Source organism: Poecile atricapillus, chromosome 2, assembly GCF_030490865.1.
Source record: "Poecile atricapillus isolate bPoeAtr1 chromosome 2, bPoeAtr1.hap1, whole genome shotgun sequence".
Lineage (NCBI taxonomy): Eukaryota > Metazoa > Chordata > Aves > Passeriformes > Paridae > Poecile > Poecile atricapillus.
The window spans coordinates 49495167-49510499 of NC_081250.1; the positions used below are offsets into that span (position 1 = coordinate 49495167).

General features: G+C 36.4%; 1 protein-coding gene across 21 annotated transcripts in view; it reads left to right on the top strand.

Annotated features, from left to right (window-relative positions):
- The window catches only part of CLASP2 (cytoplasmic linker associated protein 2), a 146223-nt gene that overhangs the window by 63300 nt on the left and 67590 nt on the right, over positions 1 to 15333 (top strand). For all 21 annotated transcript variants that reach the window (XM_058832630.1, XM_058832646.1, XM_058832636.1 and 18 more), the window contains exons 9-10: positions 9820 to 9899; positions 15181 to 15273. In XM_058832630.1, the coding sequence (XP_058688613.1) occupies positions 9820 to 9899; positions 15181 to 15273 (173 nt within the window). The remainder of the gene's footprint in view (positions 1 to 9819; positions 9900 to 15180; positions 15274 to 15333) is intronic.

Here is a 15333-nt window from a genome sequence, read left to right on the forward strand (position 1 = left end):
GTGCAGCTCTATACAGCAGGGGGATTGAAAAATCCACCTTAATAATGAATCTGAATGAAATCAAACAAACATGATAAATTATGAATATATATATATATATTATGCCTACACACCTGTACATATACCTTCAGAAATATGTGTATGTGTCCATAACACTTCATTAGTCTCTCTCTGTTTTCTGTGTCACTCAATTGATAGTTCGTACTACCCTGTTTTTCACTTAATTTCTAGAAGTTTCAGTTAAATTGTAGGATTCATTATGTTAGTATAAGCATGATATTATATCAGGCAGTCTTTTCTCAAAAGGCTCACAGTCTGGAAGTCAGCTTACAAATGCATAAAATAGGGAGAGAGTACCAGCAGAGCATGAATGAAGAGGTCTGGAGATAAAAGTTCACCAAAGATATAGCCCAGCCTGCTTGTGACATCTCTGCCTGAGGTTCTGGTCCCAGACACCTTACTGGCAATTACAGTTGTACCAGACAAGAATAAGGAAGACAACCCAGCCCTTGTTTAGCTGCTAACACTGAGCACTGATTATTTCAAGCAATAGGAAGGGGAAGCAATTTGTTTATATTTTCATGCGGGTTAATCTAGGAGGAAAAAGAGGAAGGAGGGAAGAGGAAGATGGACTAAAGTCAGCTGACCCTGCCACTTGGAGTCCTTATGGACTGTGACTGTGTTGCAGAGTAAGCAAAGACAACCATTCCAACATGTTCCTGCATTGCTGTTTTGTGAAGTAGCAGGTGTGATTCCTCTTTGTAGGGTGGTGTGTGGGAGAAGAGTCTCAAGAAACTTGTTTCATTTCTTTTGACAACGGTATATGCTTTCAAGCAGAGAAGCAGGGAATGGAAATTATTTTTGTAATATAAGTATTTGCACTTGTGTTGGAAATGTTTTTTTTTTTGAAAATGTACATTAAAAGTTTTTTAAAATAGAAGAGAAAAACAATTCATTATAGTCAAGTTACTTGGACCTTCTGTCTTGCCTTAGTGAACTTTTAGAAGTAAAAGATAAAAATGTATTATCTAGAACATGTAAAAATGGTAATTGTATAGTTTGCAGTGACAGGTGGTGTGAATCGTTGTTAATAAAGTGTCTGTTTAAATTGTTCCAGAATGGAATACAAAAATGGGCTCTGACAACAGTAATGAAAATACTATATTACTGAAACAGTTACATCACAGTATCTCAAATCATTCTGTTTTGGCATCAGAATTACAGATGATACAAATTAATTGTCTGTGTTCCTGCTTTTTCTCAGGAATTTCTGTAAGGTAAAATAATTAGTACAATTTTCCCTATTCATATGTAAAACTGGATCAAATTAAAGTGTAAATAGGTTATTATGAAGTTACATTAAAAACTAAAAATAAGACTAATACTATCATGTTCATAATATTAGGATAACTTCAAAACTCACCTGTTGAAACTGAACAAATGAGCCAGGATCACAAATGTATGTCCTTTTAATTATTTATGAAAATTGAGTGCCAAGAGAGAAAAGAAATACATGAGTGATTTGATAGATTACCATGGGAGCATGAACATTGTGCATGAGTTGAAAGATGACTGCATGAGCTTCCAGTTGAGTAGAAACCAACATTAATCAATTTTAGATAAGCCTAAAAAGTAGGCATTTGTGTTCTTGCTGCTTGTGGAACTGCTTGTCTTCCTCCACATCCAGGCTTTGGTCTTACCTAATGAATGTATGCTGTCCAAACTTTGTACTAAATATAACACTTTCATTTTCATTATTTTGTAATTTTCTTATTTACTGTGTACTTGGTAAATGTTTATTAATTGAATTGATCTCTACAGCATGTCTGTGAAGATCTAGTATTATTAATCTCTTATACCTGTGAAACTCTGTACAAAGGAATTGAGGCTAAACTTGTTGCAACTATGCATTCAGTGTTAAGAATCAGCTTCAGACATTACTAAGTTTCTTGGAGCATGTAATATCCAATACATAATTCCAAAGGAATTTGTATGCTCAAAAGCATCTTCAAAATTTACGTTGTGCATGCTGGTGCTGTCATCTTCAGTTCACCTAAGAATTACTTTGTGCTTCCTCTTAGTACAGGAGTCCTGTATTTGTACCTGATTAACGTCACACCTCGAGGCTTGAGATGTGCTATCCTAATAGCTGGAAACCTGGCACCACTTTCTTCTTTAAGTGCAGTTCACTCCTAATTTCTGCTTGTCTGTCCTCAGAGGGACATGCTCGTGTTCTCTTGTGGGGTGTATAATTGTATGGAGGGATCTGCTTAGCATCTGAGCCCTCAGAGACAGCACACTCACTTGTTGGGTGGAAACTTCTGTTCATGAGCAATGTCTCTGGCATGTAGGAGGAATGTTTTAATGGAACAGGCGAGGTACAGGTGGGCTCTCTTGGGAAGTTCTCTGTGTCTGCCAGATTTCTAATACAGGCACATAAAGTAAGGAATGCAAGGTATTGTAAAGGTATTTTAAGATACTGGGCTGTTTTTTTCAGTTTATGCTGCTTTTCCAGTTTGAATGACTTTCTGGGTGCCTCAGGGACAATGACTTTTGGCACTGGAAGAAGTGGTGTGGACAGGTCAGTTCATAGTGAGTGTCAGTCACTGGGGCTGAACATGACAGAATTCATCTGTCAGTTTCCTTAAAGTGAACTTTCTAGTGAATGCTTTTCTAGTCTGCTTAGTCACTTGAATTGTTTTCTAAGCTGGCTTAAAACAACATGAAGGCTTTGCCAGTCCAGATGCTGGTGTGGGGGAAAAGGTTCATTTGAGTTTAGTATTGTATTTGGTGATTTAAAAACACATTTTTGAAATTCATTTCAAAAACTCTGGTGGCTTGTGTTGGAACAGCTGAACAGGTTTGCTGATACTAGTTGTCTGCCTGGGTGCCTTTGTCAAAGGCAGTTCAGCTTCAGTCAGAGGCATTTTAGGCTAAGTTACTGAATCATGAGCTGCAGTGGCCCATGAGACTGGTACAGGTTCCTTTTGCTGTTCTCTCACTCTCCTGTTTCCCTACATGCAGGTAATAACTACCATAAGGCAAATGTGTTGAGCAACCCAATAAGGCAATCTCCCAATAAACTTCTGTTTGTGAGGCTTCCCTGGTAGGCATGGTGTGTGCTTGCAAAAGTTTATAATAACAGAGAGGTTTTGGAGAAGGAGGAGTTACTTGTTTGCAGATGCAGTTGCTGTTTCTTCAGGAGATGGACACAAGGCAGGTGAAATTCAGCTGATGAAAATTTTTATCTAAGCTAGGACCTCTGCAGCTCTTCATGGTTTGTTCTTCCCTAAAGTTTTACCAGCAGAATTGTGGCAATTAGCAGCATTATCACTTTCTTAACTTGTATAGGAAGGCCAGTAAGTGATGCTAACAGTAAAAGTTACTTAAACTAACATAATTTTATCTAAGTTGGTCTAATTATATCCATCCTGTAGGATATACCAGTGTAGCTATCTGAAACTATGGTTGTTTAAAAAAAAAAAATCTTGTCTAATGTTGATCAAAGTGGTTTTTACTCGAGCAACTGCTACTTCTTCGTTGCTCTCAAATATTTTCCTACCTTAAGCAGGCAAGCTGAACGCATCTAAGCAACTCTCAATCACCCAATGATGAAAGAACACCTTTGTGCTTCATATGGATACTTGAGACTGAAGAATGCTTATTTGCTTGGTTTATGGGAGGTTTTTATTTAAGTTTGTCAGTTGAAGTTCACAGATCAGTTTTCCAAACCTGGAAATAATAACATTTAGGATGTTAGAATCTGTTAATACATCAAGGTCTCTATGCAGTGTAGCAGTGTATCAAATAACTCAGTAGTTTAAAACCTGAAGGGTATTTTTAAAACTTCTCAATTCTAGTCATTTTTCTGAACATTTGGTTCCTGTTTTACAGAAGCAGACTTATGAAAAGTGCATATGAAAAGATGCTGTTCTAGATTATTTTAGTTATGTTATGATATGTGGAGAGATAAGGAGACTTCTTACTGAGCTCCTGAGATTGAAATCAGTCTGTACAGTAGGGCATTATCAGTCATTGTCTTAAAAGTCACCCTTGCTGTCTCAGAGGTGGTTATTCAAATCATGAAGCACTGGAAATTTGCTTCCCTGGCCCCCAACAGATGCCACTTTAAAAGTAAATAATAAGGCCTGACCCAAGGATAAACAAGTAGATTTTGCAAAGACCGAGAGCTACAGAAGATTAAGGAAAAATCCCAGTTAGAGAGAGTAACAGCAGAATGTACATTCAAAGAAGTATGACCTTTACGATGTCTGCCCACTGTGGCTGAGAGCAGAATGTGGTTATTATTGCAAGTACCATGCTGAAGGAACAATTAGGTTTTGTGTCTTCGTCATTGGTAGGGTTGTTGTGATCTATTATTTATAGCTTGTGTGTGTGCATTGCCTCGTTTGTTTGTTTATTTTTTTTGGTATCATCACTCTGCTTAGATCCACTCCACTCAGTGTCTTGTGAGAGAAGCTGTCCATTTCACCTTGTAGCTTATGCAGTTGTCCTTCCTTGAGTTCATTTTGTTTAAGTATTCCTCTATTCCCCTCAGCCTATACTTAGACTTTCAGTGACTGTACTTTTTAAGCTGCCTGGGCTATTTTCCTTCCCTGTCTTCTCTAACTCATTTGTGTCCTGAGCCAGCCACTGGATTGTACTGCCTTGGTGTTTGTATGGCCCCACAGTGAGGCAGACTAGGAGAGTTGCTCAGTGAAACTATTCTTCTTGGCCAGTTTATTTTATTTTCGGTTTAGCCACTCCCTTTTGTGACTTAGTGCTCAGCAGTACCAGTGCTGGAATGAGAGAGGTCAGTAGGAGTGAGTGGGAGTTGCCGGTTAACCTATTATATGAAAAGCTGAGTAAGTACTTGAGCTTATTCTGGCCATTTATCCCACGCAGAGCTGAAGCTGCTGGCTGTTCCTAATTTCCAGCTGGTTGTTTATTAACCTACAAAGCCAAAAGGGTAACAGTAGTTGTTTTTTTTCTCTCTCAGTCCAGAATGATCTGCATCTTTTGCTTCAGTCTCTGATAGATAAGAAATGAAGCTTTTGAATTATCTGAGACAAAGGCATAATATTTTGTTGTCTTTCAGGGGGAAAAAAAATTGTAGTCCCCATCATTTTACTCTAGATATGTGTTTATGTAGGATATTGCCTGCAGTTGGAGATTTCTGAGGGATAAAAGACATATGAGAAACAGTATCCCTTTCAGTTAAATCCCAGTTTTAAATTGTGATGCATGTTGTATCAGAAAATAGTTAAATTTATTTTTGGGAAACATTTTGAGAAAAGGATTTTAGTATCAAAGAGTAAAACAAAATTTTAGAGTATTTTTTACTCCTAAGTTTCTATATCAGCTTTGAAGTTCCCTTTTTTCACAGGGAAATTTTTTGTTGTGAAATTTTTTGTTAATAGACTTACAAAAGTAGAAAAAAAAAGAATTTGACAGGCCTGCTACCAAATACAGATTGAGAAAAAAATTTTGTACTTTTAGGCCAGCACTTGTGTACTTTATTTAACAGTTAGGCGTGCTTTGAATAAGCAGTTCTCTATTTCAAAACAGAAATACAAGTCCAAAATCACATTCATCATCTTTTTTTTTCCCCATATAGTGTTGTCCTATGTTGTTTTGTCATCCCATGATGTACAGATTTGTAGAAAATACTGGGGAGAGCATGAGGGCTGAAGAGGGGAGGAACTCAACCACAGGACTTAACTCCTGGGTGAAAAAATTGGTTTCACGAAAGGCTGGGTAATTTTCTTGCTTGCGTACAGTACCCTATCTGGTGTTTAGTTATTCTCAGTGCTGATCTCAGCCTTGTGACTGGAATAAACCTTCTTCCGAAAAAAGACTCCTAGGGTCTTGCAAAATGTTAGAAACCCTTAAACTGAGCTCATGAAATTGTCATCTCTGTTAGCTGTCTGCAGGAAGTGAGGTGTTTGTTGTTTGGTTTTTTTGCTTCCATTTCCACTGAACTTCAGTTTAAACAGACTAAACAAACCTGAAGACACACACACAAAAAAGAAACCTATCAAAACCCCCACAACTTCAATGTAAAACTGAGAGGGACTTCAGCTGCTGTGATAGACTTGATACGGAAGCATGTCTGTTACATTTGGTATGTTCTCACCAGCTTCCTGAAGTGGAACTGAGACTTCCAGGGCTCTCTGTGAGTCTAACTAGAAGGCTTGAAGAATAAGAATAAATAAAGGTTATGAATGAAAATTAACAATGTAGATGAATGTCTTGTGTGTATTTTTCTTCCTCCCTATGAGAGAATTTTTTTCTTCTGAGTCTCAGCTGAAAAAAGCTCAGCTGGATTCAAGTCCAAAGACAGGGTAATGTAATTACACAGTTGATGAGGCTCTGGATTTTAGCTGTGTGTTGATGTTAAAAATGCAGTGGGGTTAAAGCCCCCTAGAATTGTTTATAGTGTTCTTGCCTTTAGGAATGCAGTAGCTGAACTTGTCCGTATTTGGTCAGAGGACTGTGTGTTCTGTGGGGAGCCTTGAACATTCACTTTTCAGTCAAAGGAATTGATACTAGAGAGAGATATAAGAAATTTGTAATCACAAGCTTGGTCTGAGAAGGTAAGCAACAACAGCAACAAAACAGCTTATATCTGTGCTCTGTCAGATATATTAGTTTGGGGTCTGGTGGCAGAACTGTCTGAACTGAAAATTTAGTAAAGCTCTGGTGTTGCTTTTGTAGAGGAGAGTCAAGCCTTACAAAAGCATGCGAGATCCTTTGAAGGCATCTGTGTGTGTATGACTGTTATGTATCTTGTTAGCACAGTAAAATATTTTCTCCTGAATTGGCAAACAGCAGGTGGAGTTCTCTCATTTTTTTGATTGTCTCTACAGAAACAGTGACTTGGTAAACAGAATTGGTAAAAATACTTACAGAGAGATTGGTATGGGAAGGAAAAAACTGAACAGTATTTTTCCTTCTCTGGCATTGTGGACTTGTGACTTCTATACAATATGAAGAGAAGTTACTTCATACTTTGTTCTGGTATGCATATGTGATCATGCAGTTGAGGAGAAAGGTCAGTGAAATAGAAGTGGAATGTGATTTACAGATGACTTTGAGCCACATAATATTTTTTTACCAGTCTACAAGGTAATAAAACAACTTTTAGGGAGTATTAATTTTAAAGAAAATTGGTTTGTAAATGTGAACTAGCTGTTGAAACTCTTGACAGAAGACAGGAAGACAGAAAGTTCTCTGTGTCTGGACTGTGTCAAATGGATTTTAAATAGTAGTCTCCTCTTTCTCTTTTTGAAGTAAAAAATTGTTATTCCTTGGATAAAGGATTTTCCCTTACTGCTCAGGGTGCATTACTGGATGATGTTTAGGTCCTAGAAATATCTGTCATGTAATGCATGCTGTTTCCTAATTTTAAAAGTGATACTTTCAGGCAGACTGAAGGTGACAGCATCTACTTACTTAGCAAAAGCAACTTCATCTCCTTTTAATCTTTTCCTTTCTGGTGTACAGCAGTGAACTAGAAATACTTGAAATCCAAACATTTTTCTATAATTTTGTGTTCATGGCCTATATGTGTCAATTTGTAATGTTTCTGTAGTTTATTCCCTAGGAAAAAAAAATCGGTAAGTAGAGAACGGGAATGCAAAATACTTTTTTCCCTGTGTTAACATAGGTGTTTGTGTATTTATGTAACTGAATAATAACACAGAACTTTTATAGCCATACTTTTCTATTTACTTTTCCAGAGTAGGTATTGTATGTTGACTCTGATTGTTTTGTTTCTATAAGACTTTCTTAAATGTTGGAGTATTTGTGGACAAACAAATGAGGTTATGATCTGAGCATCTAAGTAGCTGTTTGTACCACCTACTTTAACATGGTGCTGCTGGGCTAAATTATTTCTTTCAAAGTTTCTCTCCACAAAATTCTACTTTGATGAGGGTGTTCTCCCTTTGAAGAGCTGTACAAGTTTGTGTGGCGGAAGGGCGTGTTCTGAGTGTAAATGGATCTTTCCCTCTGTGTTTTTTAGCTGGTCAAACACTCATGAACTTTATGGAAGGGTTTGTTCCCTCTACTCTCTGAAAGAAGAAGAAATAGGTGGTTATAATTTCTTCTTTCTCTTCCAGCTGCCACTGGCAGTTGTGACAGATGGTGTTGGAAATACATGTGTTGTGTTGTGTACAGCATCTCTTTACAGCAACCTTGAGCTAAGGCACTCAAAATCTGTTGCATGTTCCTGTATCATACTGCAGGTACTGTGTTCAGATTCTGTGGTCTTAAACTAGTGAGAAAGATATGTGAGAGAGCTTGTTCTGCATAGCAGTGTTGAGAATCTAGGAAGTTTGCCACCAAATATGTGGTAGTAATAGTGCACCCTCATGCTTCCAAACTACCCATGTATACAATCATAGCAGACATAATTTCCTTCACCGTAATTAAGAGATCAGGGACTGTAAACCATGATTCTTAGAGTGCAGCAACCAAAAATTTGATTCATCAAGAATTCCTAGCTTTTTGTTCTGGTTGACCACTCAGCCTCTTAAATGCTTTTTTCTTTGCTTTTTATTTGTTCTGTAGTTAGTAAAATACATATCTTCTCTGTGTGATGCCTCCATTTCAGTTACATTCTTGTCAGTTAGGGAGGACATTCTGCCATATATCCTGTTTGCCTCACTCCAAGGCACTCGTTCCTGGGTACTCATTTACTATGACAGATAATGTTCTTCCCTTCAATAAGGAAATGTTCAGCTGGACTGATTCTTTCCATGTGGTTAATGTTTTGGTCATATTACCTTCCTGATGCACTTATTGGAGATATTTAAGGGTTCTGCCAAACTTCACCTTGTGCTTGGAGTTCTAGACTTGTAGCATAGCCTGGACTTGATGACCTTGTTCTTCAATTTGAAAGAAAACTGGAGCTCGTTTCTTTTAAAAAGAGGGCTTTCTTTATAACCTGAGTTTTTTCAGGAGGGCAAAATCGAGACATTGTTTTCAAATAGTTTTCTTTCTTAGAGTTGTCTTAGCTTCTGCCCAAGATTTTGATGAAATTTGCAACATGTACCTGTGTGAAACCAGCAGGTGGTTACCTGTCAGTATTCTTTCCTGGTCCTCCTGCTGGGCATCTTTGGCTGCCATGTGAAAATAGTTCCATTGTGAGTGGTCTGAAAACAAAGTCACTGACGTTCAGATTTTGCTCCAGTACAAATTCTTCTCACTGTGTCTTGTCTTTTGTTGTTGGAGTTCTTGTAACCTTAAGACTAAGAAATGTAGCTCACACTTCTTAGCTCCATGTGGGAATACTGGAAAAGACCAAAATCAACCCCCAGACTTTCAGGGCTGATTACTTAAGGCACATATGTTAAGATGAAAATTCATCCTGAGGAATTCTATTTAGTGATGAATAGCTCTTGTTCTGGTAAATAATTTGAAATTTTGAGCTTTATTTTAGAACATTTTTATTGTCAGGGTGCAGGTCTCAGAATTGAATGCAGACAGCTGCTAGAGGATTGTTACATGAAACATGTTTCCATTTAAACACAAAAATAAAAATTATGACACCATTAAATTTGTTAAATTGGAAATTACTTGGGACTGCTCATTCTGGGTTAAAAAAGGTCAATTTTATTTTTCTTATGATAAAGTCAGTGTTCAAGGTTTTGTGATTCTACACATGATGTACAATTCCACACAAAAGTGCAACATTTTTGTATTTAATATTGTATATTAAATGTTTGAGAGTAGGTATGGTGAAAGATGCTTGTAAGAGATTTAAAACCTTGATGTATGTTACATCCTTTTTAACATTATTTAATGTTTATTTAGGTTCCTCTAAAGAAGGAGGAGCTGGAGCTGTGGATGAGGATGATTTTATTAAGGCATTTACAGATGTTCCTACTGTACAGGTAAGATGCTGTGTATATTTGTGTTTGTCTTCAGAAATACGTTACTATAATAATGTCTTAACCTGCTTTTAAAATTTACATAATTTTACAGTGTTCTAAGCAAGCATCATTACTTTTCCCTCTTTCTGACCTTAGAGTCTCCATGGAAAGCTCTTTATATTTTTCCAGTACTTATCAAAAAAAAAGCGCCATCTTTTCTTTACTGTCCTACTAATTATTACTACATTGTGTTTTGGCTAAAATTCCTTATTGCCTTTCTCAAACTTTTTCAGGAAGCTAGTGAAAATAATTGGATGTTTTAATAAGAGAAAGATTAATGTAGCATTTGGAAAATTTGGGGCTGCAATTTCAAGGCATAATCAAGTATATATAAAATAATAATACAGGCAAACAATTTAAAAAACAAGAATTGTATTTTCAAATTTGCCTGAATTGTAATAATCTGCATCTGCTATATGTGTCCTTACTTTAGCAATACTTAAAAGAATTAAATCTAGTGCCTTATTTTCATACTAATGAACTTGCTGGATTCTGGGTTCTTAATTAAAAGATCAGATTTTAATTTCTAGTCTTTTAGTGTGGGAATTGCATGTATTTGATACTTTCACATAGTTGAGTCATTTAATATGTGTGTCGCTTATGAGGGCTACTTTGAATAAGTTTTCCTTAAGCAGCTGAGGTGTGGAACACAACCAAAAACACAGTAAACCATAGTTCCCAAATGACAGGATTTTGTAAGACTCCCTTTTTTTGATATGTCCTTCTGTTCTATTTTTATTTCCCTAGCATAGTTATTTGTTAGATCTGCTTCTGCAGGCAGCAATACTGTCTGCTTTCATGAGGGAGTGCTCAATCTCCATGATCCCTGTCACATCAAGGAAATCTTTGTCTAACACTGGAAGAGCTTTATCTGTGCCTCTGCAGACTGTTTTAAGAATTCTTTGGAGGGTGAAAACATGCAGCTCTTAATATTGTTTATCCCTATTACGTTAGAGCTATATTCCACAGAACAGAGAATGTGATGCTTGTTGTTCAGTGCCTTAGTGTTTGCAGTCCAAAGCAGAGTTCTCTAATTATTCAGCGTGGTTGGTAACTGCAAGAACAAAAATGGGGTGACCACCTGATGTGGACCAACATGTTATTTTCTGTATGTTTGCTGAATGGCCTAGGAAGGTAGGTCAAGATATAGAGGAGAAAGTCATTCGTTTTTACTCATCTCCCTCAAATTGCAGTGAGGAGGCAGGAGAGAAATGGTATATAACTTATTCCAAAATTACCTGTTTGTTTAATGGATGAGCATGCAAGAAAAAAAACAGGATTTTTTTGTTTTTAGTGTCCTTAGGAATAATGGCTTCCTGTCCAACTTTGTGCTTCTGATTGTAGACAGTCTCTGGTATTTCAGAAAAAACACCAAAGCAGACTTTATGTTCTGTGATCATATTAAATACTAAGGAAGTGGGAAATTTTTCTGTTAGACTTGTGAAGAAAGAATGTTTATGAGCTGTAGTTTACCAAATTATCCTAAAAGCAAAGGACAGCATGAGGAGAGAGAGCTGTTTGGATGTTACTGGGCCCATTCCTGTGTTTCTTCTGTTTTCATTACATTTATGGGTTTGAGTAGTGGCTTCAATGAAAGTAAGAAAGGAAACTGTATGGAAAACCAGATTCAATTCTGGATCAAGATTAAGTGCATCTGAATTAATCAAATCAATTGAGGTTACTTACAGTTTGGGTATGTTTTAAGTCACCCTTAAAACTCTCCAGTGGCAGATCTGACTTTCCAGTAAACTGTTCATATGACAGCTCATCTTTTTTTTAGGAATGCCATATTGTTTACGTATACCCAGTTTTCAGTCCCCATATTGAAAATACTTTCCATATGTATAGTCATTCTTACTTGTGTTTGAGGTTTTAATTTTTTTGTCTTTGATGCTGCAGTTGCCTTTAATGAAGTGTATGTTGCCCTCTAATGGATAGAAGCCATTTATGAAGATAGATGAGTGATTTCTAGATGTAGTCTGATGGATCTGTGTGCCAGAAAGTACTGTAGTGACAGGATTGTGCCTTCATATTCAAGATTACAGCCATACTGTTTTTTCAACTTAAGCCTTTGCTGAAACAGAAGAAAATTCTGTGTTTGGGTTATTAAGTGTAACTCCCATTAATAGCTAAAATCTGTTTGAAAACAAGTTCAGTTCTTTTTATAAAGTCTGATGTGGGAACTTGTGAGCAAAAAAATGCATTATGTCATTGGCTGAACACATAATTTCATCTTGGCCTCCTAAAAGTATAATTAATTGAGGGCAGGCAGAAAAGAAATTATTAAAATATTGCGTTTTATTCATGTGAACTTAAAGTAGGTATGTACAACCTTGAAAATACAGGATTTTTCAGTGGAATTATGACTTTCATTTCATGACAAAATAAAATTATACGCTTATTAAATTCTACATTGCAATGCTAATTTGAATATTCTTTAGGCCAGTTCTATTTGTGCCTGGCAATTAAAGAAAAAATTTAATTCTTTGCCTAGAAATGCCAATAGCGTGGACATGAACCCATTGAAGAGATTGTTTCTTTCTTTGTCTGGTGCCCAGCATGTTTTCATCCTGTACTATACTATACAACATGGTCTTTCCCATTACACAGAGGCTGACAACAAAAAAGTCCTATTTTCAGGATTTGCTTAATGAAACAGCTTGCAAAAGGTTTTTGTACCTTGACCAGGACTTCAGACTGATTTGAGTGTACATTGAGTGGTCCTCAGTTAGATGCCACCAAAAGGCATCATCCTGTTCCCTTCTTGTTGCATTTCACTTCTTTATGGTAAGTTCATAGAGAAATGCTGAGTTTCCTGAGAAATTTTTGTCTCTCCTCTTGTAGTATGAGCTTTTGGTATATTAAAGCTCTGAACTGAGCAGGAGACAGGTCAAGGTGGTTTATGATAAAGGGAGATCCTGAAGAAGTTGAGTAATGTCATGAATTCTGATAGCATGAAGTGTCACTGTAATATGAAGCTGCATCTTGAGTTAATCAATGACTAGTCCCTCACGCTTTCAAAGAAAAATAAAAATTTTCTTTCTTAATGGAAATTAATTTTTATAAAAAAGCTTACTGAGACACACGTAATACTTTTTTTAAGAGTATGGTACTTACAGGAATTAGTGTTAGAATAAACTAGGGTTGTGTAATAACTATTAATAGGCTACTAGTATACACAAATAGATTAAATGGTGATACAAAACTTGTGTTTGATTTTGTGGGCAGTGGAGTAGGAAGTCTGTTACACTCACCCAATTTTTTTCGTTAAGTCATTTGTTCATTTTAAGTTAGTTGTACATCAGATGTTTAGTGACTTCCAGTGAAGGAAAAGTTAACATGAGGAATAGCTTTCTGATTTTTATGGATGTAGTCATGTCTCCTGTATAGAACTTGAAAGCTGCTTCTACAGTGTATCCTGGAAGAGCTCACAGAGCTGCGTGGTAATAAAAATCTCAGTTTTGTTGGTAAAGTATATTCAGAAATAGTTTTCCACCTTTTAGTGAAGCTGGTCTGGGTGTACTAAGTCATCTGTTTCTGAAAAGGTTCCTGCCCTGTTTATTCTGGAAACGCAGCATGAAGGTATTCTAGAGCTCTGATGTCTTTCACCTCCTCCATATTCCAGCATGAAATATGCACGCCTCCATAACCATGTTCTGTTGAAGTGTTGGAAAAAGAGTAGATGTCAATAGAGTTAAGGTTTCATATCTTCTCTAAGTTAAATTAATTTGATACACTCAGGAAACTGCAAAGCTAGACTGTATTTGAAATAACCCCAACATTTTAAGATGCCTGAGAATTTAAGATATTTTCAAGAAAATAATTATTCAGCTTAACTGCAGAAGAAAGACCTTGAATCATTTTAACAGTAAGATCAAAGATGCATATGTACGTGCTAGAACAATGTATTCAAGGGACAGAGTTCTTAAGCAATTCATGCAAAGCAAGGTGTCCTAACTGCTGGCCCTTGTTTCCTCTGTGTGCTCTTGCACATATAAAAATTATGTCTTGTACTTAACTGCTGAGGAAGCATCAGGCCCTGCTATTTAGGTGCTACGTAAATTATCATGCTGATGTCCAGGTTTCCCTGTAGAAAGCTGTGAGTTTGCTTGATGTCCTGACCCACATCTGCCAGCCCTGTGTTTTGAAGGTGTCTAAGGTGGCACCAGGTGCTAGTGGATGAGCCAGTGAGTTTTGCCCAATCTGATTATGTAAAAAAACTTCTGATGCAAAAAACTGGAAATGTTTAGCTGAAAAACTTCTTTTAAAGAAACACAACTCTGGCCAGATTAAGTTTCTCCTTAGTAATTTGCTTCATATTCTCTTAAACTTGTTCGCAGTCTGAAGGGGAAAAAAAACTTTAAATTTTGCATATGCAGTGGAAGCAGGAAAAAGCATCCTTTGACTTATGTCCAAGAAAAGAGAAGGGAAATCACTTAATTTGACAATAATATTTTTTCAGGAGTAGGTTTTTTATTCCTTTCTTCTTTAAAAATATATTCTTATACATGTACAGTTCAATAGAAACATAAGTTCATTTATAACCAAATAGTGATTGTTGCATGATTAGATTGTTCAGGCTTCAATAGTGGCAGTCTTACTGTACAGTGAGAATTCTGACTAGAGGTGGCTCCTTATATTTACTTACTGTATAAGTTAATGAATTATAGTCGTAAAATAGCAATACATAGAGAAGCTATGGAAGGCTTTTCATTTAATTTTTCAGACAAATTTTAATTTTAGTGTTCTCACAACCCAATTAGTTCCTCAGAGAGTCCCAGCTCCAAAAGAGTTGCAATGAGTTAAAATGTTGGTTTATATTTTGAGTTTCATTATAAGAGTATGAAAATGAAACTGAGTTTCTGTATTATTGCAGCAGATCATCTAAAACCTCTGCTCCTATTGAAAGATTTATTTTTTTTTAAGTGGAGTTAATGAAATTGTGGATATGATTAGCTCATCACTAAGGTGAAAGGTGAAATCTTTGTGATGAGTTGAAAGGAAAATGTTGCTTCTTCAGCCTTTTTTTTTTTTTCATGAACATTCCTTACTCAGTGATGGCCTTACAGACTGGTTTTAAAGTGCCTATTTATGACCCTTGCACAGATCTGTGAAACTCTGGGGGTAAGATTTGTGGGATTAGAATTTTGTTTTCACTCTTCTCAAGCTATTTTTCTTCATCGCAATACCTGGGATATTAACGATATAAACTTCCTCTTTTTTTTTATTTTTAATATTTCAGATCTATTCTAGTCGAGAACTTGAAGAAACGTTGAACAAAATCAGGGAAATTCTCTCAGATGACAAACATGATTGGGATCAGCGAACTAATGCGGTAAACTTTTTATCATAAAGCACAGACAGATATTTTAAAAAGTTTTTTTCCTAAAGTCTT